Raw genomic sequence first — 20,903 nt, forward strand, 5'->3', positions numbered from 1 at the left:
GTTGGGACACTGTGTAAAGTGCAACTAAAAACACAATGCAATGATGTGCAAATAATCTCTCCCTTTATTCAATAAAAAACAGTAAAACGACAACATATAAAATGTAAAAATTGAGAAATGTTATTGTTTTTGGAAAAATACATGCCCATTATGATAAGATTCCAGCTAATGATTTCAAAAAAGTTGGGAAAGGGGCATGTTTAACACTGGGTTGGATCACCTCTTCTTTTAACAACACTCTGTAAGCCTTAGGGAACTGAGGAGATCAATTGCAGTAGGTTTGGAATATATATATTTTTCCCCATTCTTGTTTGATATAGGATTTCAGCTGCTTAACAGGGTCCTTTGTTGTATTTTGTTTCATAATGCACCAAATACTTTCAATGGGTGACAGGTCTGGACTGCAGGCAGGCCAGTTTAGCACCTTGACTCTTTTACTACAGAGCCATGCTGTGCTGAATGGGGTTTGGCATTGTTTTGCTGAAATAAGCAAGGCCTACTCTGAAAAAGACATTGTCCAGATGGCAACATACATTGCTCCAAAGCCTGTATATATTGTTTAGCATTATTGGTGCTTTCACAGATGTGCAGGTCACCCATGCCATGTGCACTAATGCACCCCCATACCATAATGGATGCCGGCTTGTCAGCTGTGCACTGATAACAAGCTGGATGGTCCCTCTCCTCTTTAACCCAGAGGATGTGGCTTCCATGATTCCCAAAAAGAATTTGAGATTTTGATTTGTCAGACCACAGTTCACCGCTTAACCTCAGTCCATGATGTGGGCCCAGAGAAGGCAGCAGCGTTTCTAGATCTTTTTTTTAATGTATTTTCTTATTTGCATGGTAGAGTTTTAACTTGCATTTGTGGATGTTTTCCTGAGTGTTCCTGAGCCCATGGAGTGATGTCCACTACAGAATCGTGTCTGTTTCTAATGCAGTGCCGCCTGAGGGCCTGAAGATCCAACATTGGTTTTCGGTCTTGTCCCTTGTGTACAGAGATTTCTCCAGATTCTCTGAATCTATTAATGATATTATGTACCGTAGATGATAAGATCCACAAACTCTTTGCAATTTCACATTGAGAAACGTTATCCCTAAATTGTTGCACTATTTGCCTGCGCAGTCTTTCACAGTGGTAAACCCCTCCCCATCTTCTGATTCAAAATGGGCATATATTTTTCCACCAACAATAACATTTCTCAGTTTCAAGATTTGCTATTTGTACAATTTTTTTGGGGTTCAAATGATTTGCACATCATTGCATTCTGTTTTTCTTACAATTTTTACACAGCGTCCCAATGTCTTTGGAAACAGGGTTGCACTTTTAGCTTTCCTTTTTTGCACTCTATACTAAACGTTGTATCCATCCTGTGTCCATACAGTCTTTCATAGTGACCAGCAAAGTTGACTGGAAATACAAAGCTCCCAGTGTGATTGCATTTGTTGCAAATAAGTGGAGACTAAAAGGCATTATGACCTAATTAGAATGTGTTATATGTAGGCTACACAGCCTGGACCTGCTCTGTAATGAAAGTAAAGTGAAAACTGCATATACAGCTCTGGAAAGAATTAAGAGACTACTCCATCATTCAATAACGATCATTCAGTTATGATCCTTTTTGCTAACTGTAGGCTGTCTGTGATATATTAGATTTCTGTAATACATTACATTTCTTGATTTAGTGCGTTACTATACATCAGTAAGAATCAACATGTGCAACCATGTGAAAATATATTTTTACAAAATGATCAGTTGTCAGTATTGTGAAATAATTCTAGTGTTAAGGTAAGATTATTAACACATGGTCTTTCAACACAGCAATGTTACTAGCTCTGTAATATTTAATATTCCATTATCTAATTTACACATCTTTAACCTAAGGTTGGAATCGGCTCCTTTGGGTGTGGACATTCTCGCATACCAATCAGCACCACGCATTCCTCTCTACCTCCCTGCAGCAGAACGTTGTCAAGCCTACCACACAAAGCATTTCAAATACCGTAGCTTAATGGCACACAGGCGGGCACTGTCGTCCTCCATATGATCTCTTCACCTTCGTCACTAAACATTTACGTAGTAAACCCTCCTGTCCAGACCTTGTGCGTACATGCCCCAGCAACACCATGACGCCACTCTGACCATACATTTCCCATCGTCGGGTCGGTCCTTTTAAACCGCCTCATTGGCCACGTCCAGCACGGCCGTACGTCTCAGGCTCTCCTTGACCCTGATGAACTCTGGGTAATTCTGCAGAGCCTCCTGTCGAACCCTTCGGTCTCTCTCCAGCTGCAGGGGAGAAAGGAATGTTGACAGAGGGCACATTAGAATCCACAGCATGGCTGTACATGTTGCTCCCAGGCGCTGTGCCGGTCCACTGCATGTAGTGTGTATTTGCAGAAGGCAACTGCTGTACATTTTCCACCCATTCTAAAAATTCAAAAAATGAGCATTGTAGGGAAATGGCCTAGTAAGTCATGGGTAAAGCTGTGTGCAGTGCAAGTCTTGTGTGACCAGTCGGACCACTGGAAAACAAGTTGTGCTGGTGTGCTGGAGTCTTACAACTGGTTGAATAATGACAGAGTGGCCAATGCGTCTGACACTTCAGACAGCACCACTTCCTTCTCCAGACATGCTGTTAAGTGTTAATACTGCTTACGTGTTGAGCTGATTTTATTTAGATGTTTTTTAAATATGAAGGTTTGTACAAATTTTAGTGTAGGTAGATAGGCAATTAATTGACATTACAACACAGTAAGCTGTATCTCTAAATCCCCATCATTTAGAGCTACGGGGCAGACATTGTGGGCATGCTGTTACCATGACGTTGCCATGAGGGGCAGACCAACCGACCTCCTCCGACCTCTGACACCTCTTCATGAGTTCCTGTTGGAGAGACTTGCTCTTGTCCTCCTCAGCCTCTCTCCTTTGCTCCATCCCTTGTTTCCAGTTCCTCTGTTCCAGAACACGCTGGAGCTCTGGCTTCCCTTCCATGCATGGATTTCTGAAAGAGAACAATTACTACAGCTGAAGCTTGTGTTTGTGTCTGTGTGAGTGTACAGTAAGTGTGTGTGTGTGGGTGTGTGCAACCGTATCCAAGTTGTACCTTTTGTGTGTCATCTTTAGTTCCTTGTGGAGCTCCCGGTGACTTCTGGAAATCCTGACAGGGTTTAGGAGCTTCTTGGGCTGGATGATCAGATCACTGCCATTCCCGTTCTGACCCTCTAGCTCGGGTGTTGATCCACCTGACTTTCTGTGCTCCTCCAGGTCTTCTGAACCTTGACCCTGACCGTGCTCTCCATCATGGTTGGACAGCAGGCCAGCATGGGCTGAGGCTGGGGGACAGTCAACTTTATTCCTTCTTATGTCCTCATAAAAAAAGAGAGAAACCCCAATATAATTTCTATAAAAAAAAAATTTAAACGCAAATAATTTGGGCCAGTTCTAGGCCCGCTAGGGGGCCCAGACCACTAGGGGCCACTAGGGAAGGGGGCCCCAAAGCAAATGCTTGAGCCAGCACTGCATATACAGATCTGGAAAAAATTAAGAGACAACTCCTAATTTTTCTTAAATCAGCATCTCTACATATATGGCAGCCATTCCATTCCAGTGACTGTTAAATTCCAACACAGGCACACCTCATTTTACATAATGAGGTACTGATTAGGTGATTACCTGAACCAAATCTAATTTAACAAGGAAAAGTATAAAAACCCACTGCTGTGGTCATCACTATCCTCTTGCAATAGGACCAGCTGGATGGCAAAAACAGTGCAAATAGTACCTCAAAGGTAGTTTGAATTTCAAAAAATTACTATTCAGCATGACAAAAGAGTTGAAAATAAAAGCTTTGAAGTAGGATGACATCAAGTGACCTACAAAAAGAATGGCTGAAGTTGTAAAAAGCTAGAAAAAAGCCTTTCATCAATGATAAGCAAAGAAGAGCCGAACTGAAATGTGCAAAAGACCATAAGAATTGGATCGTAGAGAAAGGGAGTCTGACGAGTCAAATTTTCAGCTTTGCCCAACACCTGGTCATTTAATGGTCATGCCACAGTGTCTCACACCCTCTGTGAAATTTGGTGGAGGATTGGAGATTCAGCAAGGTTGGAATTGGGCAGATTTGTCTTTGTGAAGGACGCATGAATCAAGCCAAGTACAAGGTTATCCTGGAAGAACACCTGCTTCCTTCTGCTCTGACAATGTTCCCCAACTCTGAGAACAGTTTTTTCCAGCAGGACAATGCTCCAGGCCACAAAGCCAGATCAATCAAGGTGTGTATGGAGGACCACCAGATCAAGACCCTGTCATAGCCAGCCCAATCTCCAGACCTGAACCCCATTGAAAACCTCTGGAATTTGATCAAGAGGAAGATGGATGGTCACAAGCCATCAAACAGAGCCGAGCTACTTGAATTTTTGTGCCAGGGGTGGCATCATTTCACCCAACAGCAATGTGACAGACTAGTAGAGAGCATGCCAGCTGACACATGAAAGCTGTGATTAAAAATCACTGTTATTCCACCAAATATTGATTTCTCTTCTAAGCTAAAACATTTGTATTTTGTTGTTGAAAATTAATATAAATTTGTTTTCTTTGCATTATTTGAGGTCTGAAAACAGTGCATATTTTTTGGTTATTTTGACAAGTTGTTGTTTTTCTACAAAAAAATACTCTAAATGACAATATTTTTATTTGGAATTTGGGAGTAATGTCAGTAGTTAATAGAATAACTCAAACATTTACCTGTGAATAGTAAAATCAGAGAAACTGATAATTTTGCAGTGGTCTCTTAATTTTTTCCAGAGCTGTAATTGTACCTAAACTTCAAATAAAGAAGGATAGAATTAAAGATTTAAAAGAAAAGAAAGATGATGCGCATTGCTCCGCTTTTCACCACCAACACACGCTTTGGGCAATCGGTTCTTGCCAAACCAAAAGCCGCGTTGACATCAATCACAAATGTAGGAATTGATTATAGATGCGTGTTACAAATCAAGCCACAGAAAGCACCTATCTGCTGGGTGTCCTACAGCCCCCAATGCTTCTCATAATAGGTGGCCACATAAATGTTTTTTTCTCCAATGTGCCGGATTGAAAGCGCTCAAATTTCGTCGCGTTGAAAGCGACAAGCTGACAAATGAAACGGACAGGCTTAACAAATAAAAGTTTGTCAGATTTTATTGTTGTTGAGGACAATTAAACTCTAACATTAGAAGGCATACTTTACTGTGGATAACCAAAGGTGCCTGGCTCACTATGCAAATCTCCTGAATGTTGTGTTGTTTCCCAATGTAGATACAAATAAGATTCAAATTACAGCCCTCTTTCCATGTAACTACACTGTAACTATGTGGGAACAGACACTGCTTGAAATTACAGCCCTCTTTCATTTTTCCCTCTTAAATCCTTATTTCTGCTAGCGAACTTGCAATAAAATAATGAAATATGGTAAATTCATAAGCACGAATAAGAACTTTTCAAAATTTCATTTTTATCACCTGTCTGTTTACAGTAGTTTTGGAGTAGTATCGTTATTCGTTCATAAGTACACGTAATACCTACATTGTTCCTAAATAACTACCCATTCTTACAACATACTTACATTCTTGTTACTACGCAGTAACTTGGGAACTACCCTGTCAGTAACGGGCTGTGGGTTACCCACTACAAACTCTAAGGACCACATCAAACTCCAAGGACCACATTTACAAAGTGATTACAAGAATGCAAAGTTTACACCTGTAAATATACCAGATGGAATGAACATCAAAATACCCATCATCCCAAAATCTTTCAGCCTGCCTTTTTTCTTTATGAAAAAAAAAAAACAATCACTATTGCTTTCTACAAACAGCAACTATAAATGGGAGTAATTTCCAATATGTTTCTTACTTGACTTTACAATCACATGTTTCTGTTTGCCTTGTGTTCTTGCCAGGATGTGACAGCTATCCATTTAACTGATGGAGCCCAGGGTCAGGCCAGTACTAAGTATTCAGTCAGAGCTGGGCATTGCTGGCCTGGGAGCCTAACAGCCCCTCCCTGTTCCACAGCCTACACCTCTGTCTAAATCCCACATAAGCCTCTAGAACTGGCCACACCTCAAGGTGCCAGTCAATCAGCCCACAGTCTCGCTATCGCCCCATCTATCTCCGTCAACTGTCCCCGCTCCCTCCTTCTCCCTTTACCTCCTCCTCGACTTTCCTCTTCTACCCGCTTTCTCACTCTCCTCTCCCTCCACCTTTTTCTTCCCCTGCCATCCCTGTATTTCCATCCCATCTCTCTCTCCCTCCCTCCATCTCCCCTCCTCCCACCTCTATTTTAGGTCATCCATTGGCTCACAACCCGCCATGTTCAAATGTGCTCACAGGAAACAACCGCCGGACCAAAATTGTGGCCATCTTTATATTATATCACACTAAGGATATAAATATACCCTTTATCAACTAATATGGCTATCAATAGGCCTATTACACACGTTTTGTTTATACTGATTATCCTTCATTTGGAATGCCAAAATCATTAGCCTTAGGGTGTTACTAACGTGTCTCTTCAATAATTACTACTTGATGTACACATAAGGTTTCATAATTCAACATTACCATTAGCTGATATAAAAACGTATGACAGTTAAGTGGACAGCTGTCTTCAACAGCACACAAGATTATCTATTTTAATGTACCATATGTTATCAAATCGTTAATCCAAATGTTTTTTTCCAACGATTAGGAAAAAGTATTTTGGCATATTGGTTCTTTGGTGATTTTTTAAAATAGTTTAAGTGTTTTTCAAAATGCAGAAAATCCATTTTAGTTGACATCATGACCAAAAGCAAATGTGTTCCTTGTGAAGAGAGGACCTAGCTACCATTTTCATTACTTTAGGTTAGAATGTGTTGATTCAACATACAAATGTAAGGCAACCAACCACAATAGGTTTGTGTTGAAAATAAATATATAAAGTAGCTGACCCAAAATGCATTGTTGCCTTCTGGTGTTAGGTCCACGACAATGATATTATTCATTCATTCATTCATTCATCTTCTTCCGCTTCATCCGGGGCCGGGTCGCGGGGGCAGCAGTCTAAGCAGAGATGCCCAGACTTCCCTCTCCCTAGACACTTCCTCCAGCTCTTCCGGGGGGACACCGAGGCGTTCCCAGGCCAGCCGGAAGACATAGTCCCTCCAGCGTGTCCTAGGTCTTCCCTGGGGTCTCCTCCCGGTGGGACTGGACCGGAACACCTTCCCAGGAAGGCGTTCCGGAGGCATCCGAAACAGATGCCCAAGCCACCTCAGCTGACCCCTCTCGATGTGGAGGAGCAGCGGCTCTACTACGAGCTCCTCCCGGGTCTCCCGTTCCATCCTTCCCTCACTCGAGAACAAGACCCCTAGATACTTAAACTCTCCACTTGAGGCAAGCACTCTCCACCAACCTGAAGTGGCCAAGCCACCCTTTTCCGACTGAGGACCATGGCCTCGGATTTGGAGGTACTGATTCTCATCCCCACCGCTTCACACTCGGGTGCAAACCGTCCCAGCACATGCTGAAGATCCTGGTTTGAAGGGGCCAACACGACAACATCATCTGCAAAGAGAAAAGATGAAATCGTGTGGTCCCCAAACCTGACACTCTCCGGCCCCTGGCTGCGCCTAGAAATTCTGTCCATAAAAATTATGAACAGAACCGGCGACAAAGGGCAGCCCTGCCAGAGTCCAACATGCACTGGGAACAAGTCTGACTTACTGCCGGCAATGCGGACCAAGCTCCTGCTTCGGTCGTATAGGGACCTGACAGCCCTTAGAAAAGGACCCAGGACCCCATATTCCCGAAGCACCCTCCACAGGACGCCGCGAGTGCACAGTCGAATGCCTTCTCCAAATCCACAAAACACATGTGGACTGGTTGGGCAAACTCCCATGAACCCTCCAACACCCCGTAGAGGGTATAGAGCTGGTCCAGTGTTCAACGACCCGGACGAAAACCACACTGTTCCTCCTGAATCCGAGGTTCTACTATCAGCCGTATTCTCCTCTCCAGAACCCTGGCATAGACTTTCCCGGGGAGGCTGAGAAGTGTGATCCCCCTGTAGTTGGAACACACCCTCCGGTCCCCCTTCTTAAAAAGAGGGACCACCACCCCGGTCTGCCATCCCAGAGGCACTGTCCCCGACCACCACGCGATGTTGCACAGGCGTGTCAACCAAGACAGCACCACAACATCCAGAGACTTGAGGTACTCAGGGCGGATCTCATCCACCCCCGGTGCCTTGCCACCGAGGAGTTTCTTGACCACCTCAGTGACTTCAGCCCGGGAGATGGACGAGTCCACCTCTGAGCCCTCATCCTCTGCTTCCTCAATGGAAGACGTGACAGCAGGATTGAGGAGATCCTCGAAGTACTCCTTCCACCGCCCGACCACATCCCCAGTTGAGGTCAACAGCTGCCCACCTCTACTGTAAACAGCGTTGGTAGGGCACTGTTTCCCTCTCCTGAGGCGCAGGATGGTTTGCCAGAATCTCTTCGAGGCCAGCCGATAGTCCTTCTCCATGGTCTCACCGAACTCCTCCCAGGCCCGAGTTTTTGCCTCCACAACCACCCGGGCTGCAGTCCGCTTGGCCTGTCGGTACCCGTCATTCGCCTCAGGAGTCCCACAAGCCAACCAGGCCTGATAGGACTCCTTCTTCAGCTTGACTGCATCCCTTACTTCCGGTGTCCACCACCGGGTTCGGGGATTGCCGCCTCGACAAGCACCGGAGACCTTACGGCCACAGCTCCGAGTGGCCGCTTCGACAATGGCGGTGGAGAACATGGTCCACTCGGACTCAGTATCTCCAGCCTCACTCGGGATCCAGTTGAAGCTCTGTCGGAGGTGGGAGTTAAAGATCTCTCTGACAGGAGACTCGGCCAGACGTTCCCAGCAGACCCTTACAGTACACTTTGGCCTGCCGAGTCTGTCCAGCTTCCTCCCCCGCCATCGGATCCAACTCACCACCAGGTGGTGATCAGTTGACAGCTCCGCCCCTCTCTTCACCCGAGTGTCCAAGACATACGGCAGCAGTGTTATCCAAATGTAAAGATCAGTCAGGACATCACCAATACTAAGTGAAAATATGATATGGGTTGACAAAAGCCTGTTATGTTTATCATGTCTGGGTAAGACAGACAGGCCATGCCTAACACCCTCTTTCTCTCATTTGGAGAATGGAAACCTGTTCTTCTCTTTTGCTCCCACCTGTTTCCCTAATCCCTATTTAAGTTCCCCCTTCCCTAGTGTTAGTTGTCGGTCATTGTTTGGTTTTCATACTGCTGTGACGTTTCTGTTTTTGTGTAGTTTCTCATTTTCATACTGCTGCGCCTCTGTCCTGCCCCCTGTTCCAGTGTTACATGATTGTTGAATCTCTGTTGGCAACTTTCATTACTTTGGTAATGAAAGTTATTGAGCTGTAACTAAGGCCTATTGTTTCTGAGTTTGGTTGTAATGAGGTAGGTGGCAGGCCTCCAGATCAGATTCCAAAAAGGCCTTTCCTGTCCTCTCAGTTCACTGGTCATCTGGGTCTGTAGCAATTAGACTACTGTCTTTTTATTCAGCAAAACCCACAAGGAAAAATTCTTCACTACAGTGGAAAAGTTGTCTTAAGTTAACAAAGTGAATCTAATTGACCAAATGTAACTTTATCCAATCAGACAATGAGGAAGTGAAATGGTTATAAAGTACAATCAACCAAGAATATTGTCAAATTATGGTTTTGGTTTAGATTGAACTGTTGTGTTTGCATGTGTATCCCATAAAAAGACAAATTGACCATGTTTCATCATATTGTACATGTCATGTGTGGTTTAATATAGGTAAATAACTGCCAAATGGCAAGAATACTTAATTAAAGAGAAATGTGACCAAATGTCTAGCCACAGAAATTCATTATTCATTGAAAAGTTTGAGTGCTGGTCCTTTCTTTCATGTAAAGGTTTGAGTGGTGTTCCGTTCTTTCATTGTGTTGGCTGGGTGGAAGTAATGGAGTTCACCCTTGAATAGATAGACACACCATAATGTGTTTGACATTTTCTGTAGTTTTCTGTAGTCCCATCTGTGGTGTAACCTATTTCAATGTAGCCACGTACTCTATGGTAAATGTAGGAGCACATTATGTCGAAACCATCAAACATGACATCCATGCTACTCACTTTTCTTAATTCTGAATGAAATGATGCCAGGATCAGCGGTTTATTTAATTATTTATTACTGCTTGTAGGCCCAGATCACATGTCTTTATAATGCACAAAGTGTGATGTTAAGAGTAGCTCACTTGTGCTATATCTGACACAATTATTATTTGGCTATAAAGAATGAAAACCACCTTCTACAGAATGTCTTCTGTTTTTTATTTATGGCTGAGCAGCAGGAAGAGTAGCTCCTGGTTTGGCAGCAGATAATGGAAATCCAAATAAATAATAAAAAAAAATACTAAAAGTGTGGTAAATACCTGTGTGGTAACCCACTTTAAATCAGTGTCACTTCACAAATCAAATATCTTTCTTGGGCAGAGCTCCAACAGTGCAAGATGTGTAGTATGTGACCAGGGGAGTAATTAAGATTTTGGGGCCCTAGGAAAGAAGACCTGCATGGGCACCACCCATATTCAGATTATTTTCATATTATTTAAATATTTAAAGTACATATAAATATGTATTATTTCATCTCATGAAAACATTATATTGGAGACATATCCGGCACAGGCACTGCTGCTAATCTTTTTCTTATTTCTCACCCTCACTACACTCTTCTGTATCTGCACCTGGCTGATAGCATATTACAAAAATATTGCAACCTTAATATAACATTAAGGTGTACATTTTAGTCCATATCATCACAACATGTGTGTTATCATGACCTAATTATGACCTAACTATCTTTCTACAGAAAGCATACTACTGATGGCTGATATCAGGGATAATATGCAACAAACATGCAAAGAAGAGAACTTCAATCAAAATGACAAACTCTTGCATTTTAATTTAAACTTGATCATTGTTTTGCAAAATAATAATAAATGACAATAATAATAAATAAAAGCTTAAAGGCAACATCTACTTGACATATTAAACATGAAATTAAATTTCAAGTTCATAATTACCATAGCGAATTAAAAAAATTACTACTCCTGAAGAGCTGGCAAAGTCATTATTGATTATTGAAGTCAAATGTTCTGCTGAGGCTAATTGGTTTTCAGTTGAAAGGCAGGCAAGGCTGTTCAATCTTTTCTATAATATTTTAGTCCACCAACAACACTCAATGGAAGTGTCCAAAAAATTAATTTTGCTATACAAATTTAGACAGAAATTAATTTAGATGTACATATTCTAGCTGTATGTATGAATATCCCAAAACATTACTGGAAAAAGGGATATGAATGGTCAACTGGATAGGAAGCCTGCGATTCACGATTACCAACTGCCAATCTTAGAGATATCGTGTTGCCACGACATGCTAGCAACCAACTTACAACATCAATTAGTTCCATTGTAACAAGCAAGCAAGTTTATTTACATAGCACAGTTCATACATTCAAAGCCATTCAATGTGCTCTACAAAGAAAAAGAAAAAAAATATGTATAAAAACACAATTTCATAAAAACAAATACTCAGATGAAAACATCAAAACAACATCATAATAATACAACATAGAATTAGAAAATAGACATAAAATAAAATACTAAATAAAAACATATGGTAGATTCCATAATAGATTCCAAGAGGAAGCTATAAAAGCTCTAAGGCTAATAGAGTGGTTAAGTTTAAGAACTCAGTCATAAGCATCTGAAAAGAGAAGTGTTTTTAACCTGGATTTAAAAATGTATACGTTTGGGGCACGTCTAAGATCTTCTGGTAGTTTATTCCAGTTGTGTGCAGCATAACTGCTAAACCCAGCTTGGTCATGTTTAGTTTGGACTCTGGGCTGTGTTCATGGATCTATGAGCCCTGCTCGGTTTATATTCTTAAAACATATCAGAAATGTATTCAGGGCCTTGTAGCGACAACAAGAAAACTTTCACTTTTCCGGTTTTGACAACGTAACTGATGTAACAATGTTGCTGCTACCTAATTTCGGACGCCAGACAACTTCGTAACAACATTCTGACGGAAAGTGTTAGCTGGGACGTGCCCATTAGAGACAGGATGATGTGTTCTTTTTAAAACAAAATGTTATAGTGTACATAGTTTGACATATTTCACAGGGAAATACATTTGTTCCAGGTCGTTTTTCGATCATACCACAGTAATCAGTTGGCTGAGAGCATTCATTTAATATATTTTAAGTTTAAAGTCTATTGGAATATGTATACAATCAATCATGATGCATGATGTTACAAAGACGAACCAGGCCTCTTGACGGCAATTAGCCAACATGTGCTTGAAAACTTGTTAGCCACTGAATTAAATTGATTTTTGGTAGCAGACATGGTAGCCTTCCTGCTGGCCTGTAAGTGGTGTTTGTATCATGAACGATTTGTTATTTTTTAAGAAATATTTTAAGCATACTGAATCACTGCTAAAACATAGTGATTTAGACTGCCATAAAGTCAGAATGCAAACTTTTTCCACACAAATGCCAAAACAAGAGGTTATGTGTCATGATGCCACAAATAATAATAATTAAAAAAATAAATTATGGAAGCAAATATGTATGGCTCCTTTTCAGTTTTCATTTTCAAACCCATTTAGCTAGATTACAATTATGATTAAACATTTAGGACACATAGCTATTACACTATCTTTAAAATACAAAACATTTTTAAGCCTAATGAGTATAAAATGTGTCATTCATAAATATAATTTTTGAACTTCAGAAAGTATCTCAATGAATATTTTAAACATAAACATAATTCTAGGTATGACGTAGGTTTAGATCAACACCTTCCTGACATTTATAATAAAATTTAAAAATGAGTGAACAGTGACTAAGGAACAATATTTGGTGCACCTTTACAAACATAAATTCTTATTTTGCCAAGTGCACGATTTGCAAAATCTATCTGTCAACAGCTAATCTCTACAGAGTATGAGACCTGTAGAGGTGCGAAGTGGAGATAACACATGTAGCAGATGCTAATGATGCGAGGCGTACTTCAGCTCCAGCCGCCACCATGACCTCACATCCACAATCACAACTACAAAAAACATTACAGCTTCAACTAGAGTTACAATAGCCACAACTACAACTTTAGCCAGTTCTGAAACAGGTGGTGTTCGGGTGGTAACACCCAGACTGGCTCAGGCTCCGCAGGAAGCAAGTATGAATCGTTACGATAGCGATACGTTAGCCTATCATTGCAGTCTAAAATCTGTTTACTCCAAATATGAAAACAAACAAGCACAGGGAATTAGATAACTTTTTTATTGTTATTGTTCATTGCAAGCTACAACATTTGCCTGTGATATTATTTTATGAAGACTTAAAGCATTGCTTATTGTCAGAGAAATTAAACAAGGTTTATTTGTAAACATTACCATTTCCATGTGTTACATGCCGGAAAAATTAACTGAGTGTTACTACAGTAAACAATAAGGATGAGGTTTGCTGGGAAACCGTTTTAATCTTTAACAATTGTAATTCATTCAATCTAGGCCTATGCCTATTTATGGCATAACAATTCAGTATTTCCCATGACAAACTGGCATATGAGGGGAAAATAGCTTCAACTGGCAGGGGGAAGGTTCTAAAAATGTAGCATCCAATAAACTTCCATCAGTCTTTTCAAACCATTGATTGGCTTATAATATATCTTCAATTCTGAGGTACGGCTTGACAAGACTGGAGTCATCATTTACAGATGTTTAGCAAATCCTTAAAGCTGTCTGGAATCTAATATTAATTGCTCATCACTTCACATAAGCCAGTCAAGTTATTTCAACGTACAAAGGCATGGCTGGCCCTGGATATTCGGCCCCCCTAGGGCAAGAAGCAACCAGCTGCAATTTGCTCAACAAAATTTCATTGGAAGGTGAACGGCATGGTGCTTGAATTAACATACAATTGTTGTAGCCTGCAGCAACCAGCTGGGATATGAGTTGGCCCAACGTTTGATCAACAACAATTTAGCAAACTCAAAAATCCATGCTGAGCCTACGTTAATGTTAATGCAAACATAACTAGTCACAGGTTAGAATGGTTAGAATACATTTTCCCTAACACTAACATGGTCACTAACAGGAGTGTCTGTGTATTTTTGTTGAGCTATTATGTTACTTCAATAAAGGATACACTTACTTTAAATGGTAAGGTAACTAAACTACAGATATTCTAGTGAAGTAGTATTATATCATCTTGTTAAGATTTAGTGATAATGTCACTGTTCAAATGGAATTGATCGCAACTCTGCAAACAAATTCAAGCGGAGTCTGTGAGCGTAATCAGGTAGAGCTGTAGCATGGAATCGCTGTCGGTTCATTGGTCTTTAGATAATGAGGTCTGATTGCCTCTGATTGGCTAATCTCTGGGAGAGGATATTGTGCATAGACCATTAATGTGATGTTAATGTGATATGACATTAGGGCCTTCACTCTGGGGTAAACATGGTGATCTTACTGTGTCTAGCCTACTTGTTTTTTTGCTCAGACACATGCATATGTTGGGATACTAACAAAGCTTGAAGTGCCACACAAAAAATACTGTTCTTCTTTTGGAATTACTGTAACAATCTTTCCGAAGGATTCTACCACTCATTTTGGTAACACTTTATTTTATGAGTCCATATAGTGGGTCTGTAAATGGTCTATAGATGATCTACTGACTGTCAGTAACATTGTATCTTACAAACCCTGACCCTTTAACGAAACCGTAATCCTAAACCTTATTCTAAAATTAACCCTAACCTTAACCTTAGAAAGCAATTGTTTATCAACAGATATTTTGTTGAAAGCTTGATAATAGTATACTCACTATAGAACAACTAACAGATAGAAATTGGGTCCCTGAAAATAAAGTGTAACCCTAATTTAAAATATTTCTGAATAACCAGAGAGAAGAGATTATTTCTGATTATTGCTTGAAAAAAATATGAATCTGAAATCTGAAATACATTGAAATCAATTGTCTTTTTTCTAGGTGTTCAGAACAATACAATACTTGTCTGACATGAAAATCTATTGTTTATACCTAATGCATGTGTCATACATGCCACTACATTCTAAGATAAACATGCAATCACGACATAACATAAGGGCAACATCATTTCAAAACAAAAGGACATAGCAATGACTTACTTTCTTTCCATAAGTTACTCCCATGGCCTTGAGTTGAGTTAAGAGGTGAGCCTGTACAGTTCTTGATGTTTTCTTGTTCTGGACGTCCACTAGAACTGCACTGCCCCCCACCACTCCAGGCAAAGGACAGAGGAGAGGAGGAAGGAGAGAAAGGAAATGCATTCATCCAAGAGAAAACAACCCTAAACTCACTGAACATGTGACAACAGTCTATAAGTGAATCTAGGGGTTTCTCCAGTCCATCATAACACCAAGCCTTTTGACAACCAACAGAAACATGGAGGACTGCCCCTTTTTTGGGGGGGTTAGGGAGAGCTCAGGGAAAGGGGGAGGGGAGATTAAAGGGGTTTGGATGGAGACATGAGGTGTTGCTATTTTGGTTGACACTCCTCTCCCCAAACTATCTCCCTCCCCATGCTCTCTCTCTCATTCAACCTGCTGATCTGTACAGCCAGGAAGAGTCTGGCTGACTACTTTACCAATCATTTATCTATTTAACCTGTGTAATACAATAATTTGCAATGGCCAAGACCCTCCGGGAAGGAATTGGATACGCTTACTGCATTTGATTAAATGCAAGCAGAACCATCACTTTATCTCCGAATCATGTTTTAGCCTTCTGCATTATGAGCAGAGTTGGGGAGTAACTGATTACAAGTAATCCAGTAACTGTAATCCGTTACGTTACCAACAAAAACATTGTAATTGGATTACAGATATTTTAGAAAAAATATATAATTATTTTTGGATTACTTCATTTAAAAAAGAATAGGTGCAAGGAATAATTATTACACCTTGTATGTTTGAGTTCATAATTTAATGTTATAAAAACATTGTTTTTGAATTGTGCGCTGTTTGTGTGGTCATCATGTGAGTGAAGGTGGACTCGCATTACCAGTTTAGTGAGATTTCTCAGGTTTTGGTTGTAAAAAAAACCGAGTATATCTTCGATAATATTAGCAGAGTCATATAAAATGTTATTTAGTTATCTACTCTACGCATAATTCTCAGAAAAATTATATGCAATAGGCCAACCTGGTGGTATACATTTTTAAAGTTTCAAGGTTTATTTGTCAAATGCACCGAACAACACAGCCAAGACGAGTTGCACCGAAGAACTTTTACAGGAATTGTTTAATAGATTAGGCAACTATTTGTTAGATAGCTGTAACATGGCGCTGCCTTCAAGATAAAACATTATATGGAAATTACCATGACATTTGAGGAGAAAAGGTGTGTTGGGAAGCACTCTGCCAAAGGATGATTATTTGCATTTGAGGCGGCCTCATCAACTCCGTCCATACAGATAGGTCATCAATCAATCAAATGTATTTATAAAGCCCTTTTTACAACAGCAGGTGTCACAAAGTGCTTTTACAGAGACACCCGGCCTTAAAGCAAACAACAGTAGTGTTGAATTTCAGTGGCTAGGAAAAACTCCCTAAGAAGGCTGAATATTTGGAAGAAACCTATATATATATGTTTCTACTTAATTCTCACTACATAGTTGTCGGGTGCCATGTCAGAAGAATTTCATTGTGCATGATGTATTTGACAAATAAACCTTTAAACTAAGTTGAGCATTTTGCCTGTCAGATCTGATCCTAGACCAGCAGTCCCATTCTGAGATGATTTAAGTCCAGGTTGTTCTAAGCATCCTATTACTTTTACATCCTATCAGAGTGTCCCTGGAAAGAGTGAGAATATCTGACACTACTAAACACTGGCAACGTAGATTGTCAGCTTGCCCATCTCGTTACAGACAGACACAAAGGTTTGACATGGTCTTTGCATCCTTGTCTGGTGATCTCTATTTTAATTTTTTGTAAATGCTCAATAATGTTAACGTATAATAATAATGTTAAATCACTAACATCATAAAGCTAGTAGCTAATCTTGGCGTGGTTTGTGAGCTGGGTAGCCGAAACGCTAATGTTACAACCGCGTTGAACTGTGTTGAAGGACTTCCGATTTTATTCCACTTCAATGGACACCTCTGCATTTTGATAACATCAACATCACACCGGATTTCACCTGAAACACGTTTTAAACTTGATTGGCTCATACTTTCCTCCAGACTACCACATTGCTGGCTGGTTAGCTCTACAGTTCATATATCCCTCTTTGGCCTGCGTTGTGTCATCCTGGTCTTCACCTGTTTGTTGTGACCTGGGCTCCAGCAGACGACTTACTCTGAGTAAGTCACCACTGTCTTTTTGTCTGTTGTCTACTGGTGAGGGCTGTGTGTGCTGTGGGGTCTTTTAGCAGCCAGGGTCTGGTACTGGCTAGGTTGGTTTTATAGTCTGTCTTGTGTTTCCGTGTGATTGTTCTGACAACTCAACTGGATCCATAATCTTTGCCATGTATCAGCAACCATACCTCCACCTGCTTCTGCTGTTGACATTGTACCCTGGATTATTAAGGCTCACACCCAACATTCGTCCTCCTATAATATTCTACTCCCGTTTGGATCTACTAGCTTTGAATAACAACTACCCACCTCCTCCTGTTGTAACCCAGCGTGCCCGTGCGTCTGGCATTTTCTGTAGACGTCTCTATCAACATCGAGGCTCCCGACGTAACTGGTCTACCAACTCTAACACCTATAGCAACATAATCTCCATATGGTCTCAGTCCCGTCCTCCTAGATACCCTCCATATCGAACTATAAATCATTCTTTTCTTCGCCCCCTCCAACCTATGACCATCTGCACCCCCACTGCACCCTGTCGAACTACCAATCTTGCTCTCCTCAACACCCGTTCTATTAACAATAAAGCTCCACTGCTACATGAATTAATACTGGATAACAAACTGGACTTCCTTTTTCTCACGGAAACCTGGCAACTGACAGATGATTTTTTATCACTCAATTTAGCTACTCCCCCTGGTTACAATTATCTGTGCCACCCCCGTCTCACTGGTCGTGGTGGTGGCCTAGCTGTATTATACAATTCCACTAACAAATTAACTGAACTGTCATTTACCTCATTCTCCTCATTTGAATACATTGCTTTCAAAGCATCATGCTCCCTGACCACCATTCTTATATATCGTCCCCCAAAACACAACGAATCATTTGTATCTGATCTAGCAGACCTACTCACAATCATTACACCTTCCTCACCCCACCTACTCCTGCTCGGTGATATGAATATTCATGTTGACACACCAAACTCCAAACTTGCCTCTGATTTTATTGCTGTATTGGACTGTTTTAATATCACCCAGCACGTCCATTTCCCCACTCACATTAAGGGCCACACACTCGACCTTGTCTGCTCTGTCGGCCTTAACCTCTCAGATATTTCCCCTTCTGTTTTCCCCCTGTCTGATCACAAGATTTTACATTTTTCTTTCTCCTCCAAAATACCCCACAACACTGATAAGCGTCTAATCTCCTTCCGTAATATCAAAGCTGTCGACCCTCTCCATCTCTCCACTGCCATTTGCTCTGCACTACCCCTGGAACATGCTCCCAACAACCCTGATGATCTGGCAAATCAGTTCAACAGCGCTCTCTCTTCCTCCCTTAACACTCTGGCACCACTTAGAGCTAAGCATGTTTCATTCACCACCTCATCTCCCTGGTTTACTCCTGAGCTCCGTTCTCTGAAGCAGGTTGGCAGACGCCTGGAACGCCTGGCTAGATCAACGGGGCTCACTATTCACACCGAAGCATACAAACATCACTTCTCTACATACAGAGATGCCCTCAGTACTGCTCGGTCCTCCTACTTCTGCAACATTATCAGTAGCTCTAATATGAACTCACATACCTTATTCTCAACAGTCAACAAGCTACTTCAGCCTCGCCATAACAACCATACCTCACATACTCTCCCTGCCAGCACTTTCCTTTCATTCTTCAAAGACAAAATCAAAAAAATCAATGCATCACTGTTAGGTCAGTCTCACTGTTCCCTTTCTCCAACCGCTGATTACTCACTCTGTCCACCGCCTGTCCTTCGCACTCACCTTCATACATTTTCCCCCATTGACTCTGACTATATCACCAAAATTATACTCTCGTCCAAAACAACTTCCTGTTCCCTTGATCCCATTCCAGCCTCTCTCATTAAAGCCTGCCTGCCTGCACTCTGTCCCTACATCACACGCATCATTAACCTATCCCTCACCCATGGCATTGTCCCGTCCATCTATAAAACTGCTGCTGTCACTCCCATCTTAAAGAAGCCTGGACTAGATACCACCATCCTGAACAATTTCCGCCCGATATCCAACCTCCCCTTCCTTGCCAAAACCCTGGAAAGGACGGTTGCCTCTCAACTCCAACAACACCTGCTTCACAATGACCTGTTTGAACCCCTCCAGTCTGGTTTCCGCCCACTCCACAGCACAGAGACTGCACTACTCAAAGTTGTCAATGACCTCCTCATCTCTGCTGATGCTGGTTCCCTCAACATCCTGATTCTCCTGGATCTGAGTGCCGCATTTGACACCGTGAGTCACCAGATCCTCCTCACCAGGCTCAGGGGTCTGGGTGTTGAGGGAACCGCACTCTCCTGGCTGCAAACCTACCTCACAAATCGAACCCATTACATCTCCCTCAGTCACCAAAAATCTGAAATATCTACAGTCACGCAGGGGGTCCCCCAGGGCTCTGTTCTGGGTCCCTTACTCTTCATTATTTACATCCTCCCCCTTGGTCAGATCCTCCGCCACTTCAACCTTAATTTCCACTGCTACGCTGATGACACACAGATTTATCTCAGCACCAAGTCTCTCACCAACCCACCTCTGGCCCATATTGAATCATGTCTCTCTGAAATAAAAATATGGATGCATCACAACTTCCTCAAACTCAACAGTGAAAAAACAGAACTTCTTCTCATTGGCACCAAATCCACCCTTAGTAAAACTGGCACATTCTCTCTCACCATTGACAACACTGTAGTTTCTCCTTCCCCCTGTGCTCGCAACCTTGGGGTCATCCTTGACTCCACCCTCTGTTTCGAGCAACACATTAAACATACTGTCAAATCATCTTTCTTTCATCTTCGTAACATTGCAAAACTCAAATCCTCCCTCCCCCCACCTGCAGCTGAAACTCTGATTCATGCATTCATCTCCTCCCGTCTTGACTATTGTAACTCCCTCTTGTCCGGCATCAACTCCTCATACCTCCATAAGCTCCAAATGGTTCAAAACTCTGCTGCGAGGCTTCTTACTCATTCAAAGTCCTGGCAGCACATCACCCCCATCCTCTGTGAGCTTCACTGGCTCCCTGTCAAACAGCGCATTGAATACAAAATACTCCTCCTGACTTACAAAGCCCTCCACAAACTTGCTCCCCCCTACCTCTCGGACCTTCTTCAACACTATCAACCTTCACGCTCACTCCGCTCTTGTACAGCAGGCCACCTCATCATCCCCAGATCCATGCTACGGAGCTTTGGTGATAGGGCATTTTCCAGGGTTGCTCCCCGGCTCTGGAACTCACTGCCACAATCCATCCTTGACTCTGACTCTCTTAACACCTTCCGACTACGCCTTAAGCCATTTCTGTTTAAACAAGCCTTCCCATAGCCCCTTTGTTGTTGTATATTTTATTTCTCAGTGTTCTTTGTTTTGCTTGTTTTAGTAAAGCGTCTTTGGGTCATTGAAAAGCGCTATAT

At 41.6% G+C, this 20,903-nt stretch overlaps 1 protein-coding gene across 2 annotated transcripts; it reads right to left on the reverse strand.

Annotated features, from left to right (window-relative positions):
- Positions 1-1,113: 1,113 nt before the first annotated feature.
- Positions 1,114-15,545, reverse strand: LOC105026465 (actin-associated protein FAM107A). Of its 2 annotated transcripts, none has more exons than XM_010897938.3 (4): positions 15,265-15,545; positions 3,108-3,370; positions 2,855-3,005; positions 1,114-2,290 (listed from the first exon to the last, which is right to left on the reverse strand). In XM_010897938.3, the coding sequence occupies exons 1-4, from the start codon at positions 15,424-15,426 to the stop codon at positions 2,174-2,176; spliced, it is 693 nt and encodes a 230-aa protein (XP_010896240.1). In that variant the 5' UTR covers positions 15,427-15,545; the 3' UTR covers positions 1,114-2,173. The 2 variants fall into 2 exon arrangements, with proteins under 2 accessions (XP_010896240.1, XP_034143379.1); XM_034287488.1 differs by having other exon boundaries at positions 2,822-3,005.
- Positions 15,546-20,903: the final 5,358 nt, after the last annotated feature.

The sequence above is a fragment of the Esox lucius genome, chromosome 17 (genome assembly GCF_011004845.1).
Source record: "Esox lucius isolate fEsoLuc1 chromosome 17, fEsoLuc1.pri, whole genome shotgun sequence".
NCBI classification, from domain to species: domain Eukaryota; kingdom Metazoa; phylum Chordata; class Actinopteri; order Esociformes; family Esocidae; genus Esox; species Esox lucius.

What these genes read in the sequence shown, in the direction of transcription:
- LOC105026465 (XM_034287488.1), bottom strand. Translation starts at nt 15,426, where the DNA reads ATGCATTTCCTTTCTCTCCTTCCTCCTCTCCTCTGTCCTTTGCCTGGA. An exon ending in GAGTAACTTATGGAAAGAAA is followed by an intron (nt 3,371 to 15,264) that starts GTAAGTCATTGC and finishes TTTTTTTATGAG; the next exon opens with GACATAAGAAGGAATAAAGT. An exon ending in CTAAAGATGACACACAAAAG is followed by an intron (nt 3,006 to 3,107) that starts GTACAACTTGGA and finishes GTTCTCTTTCAG; the next exon opens with AAATCCATGCATGGAAGGGA.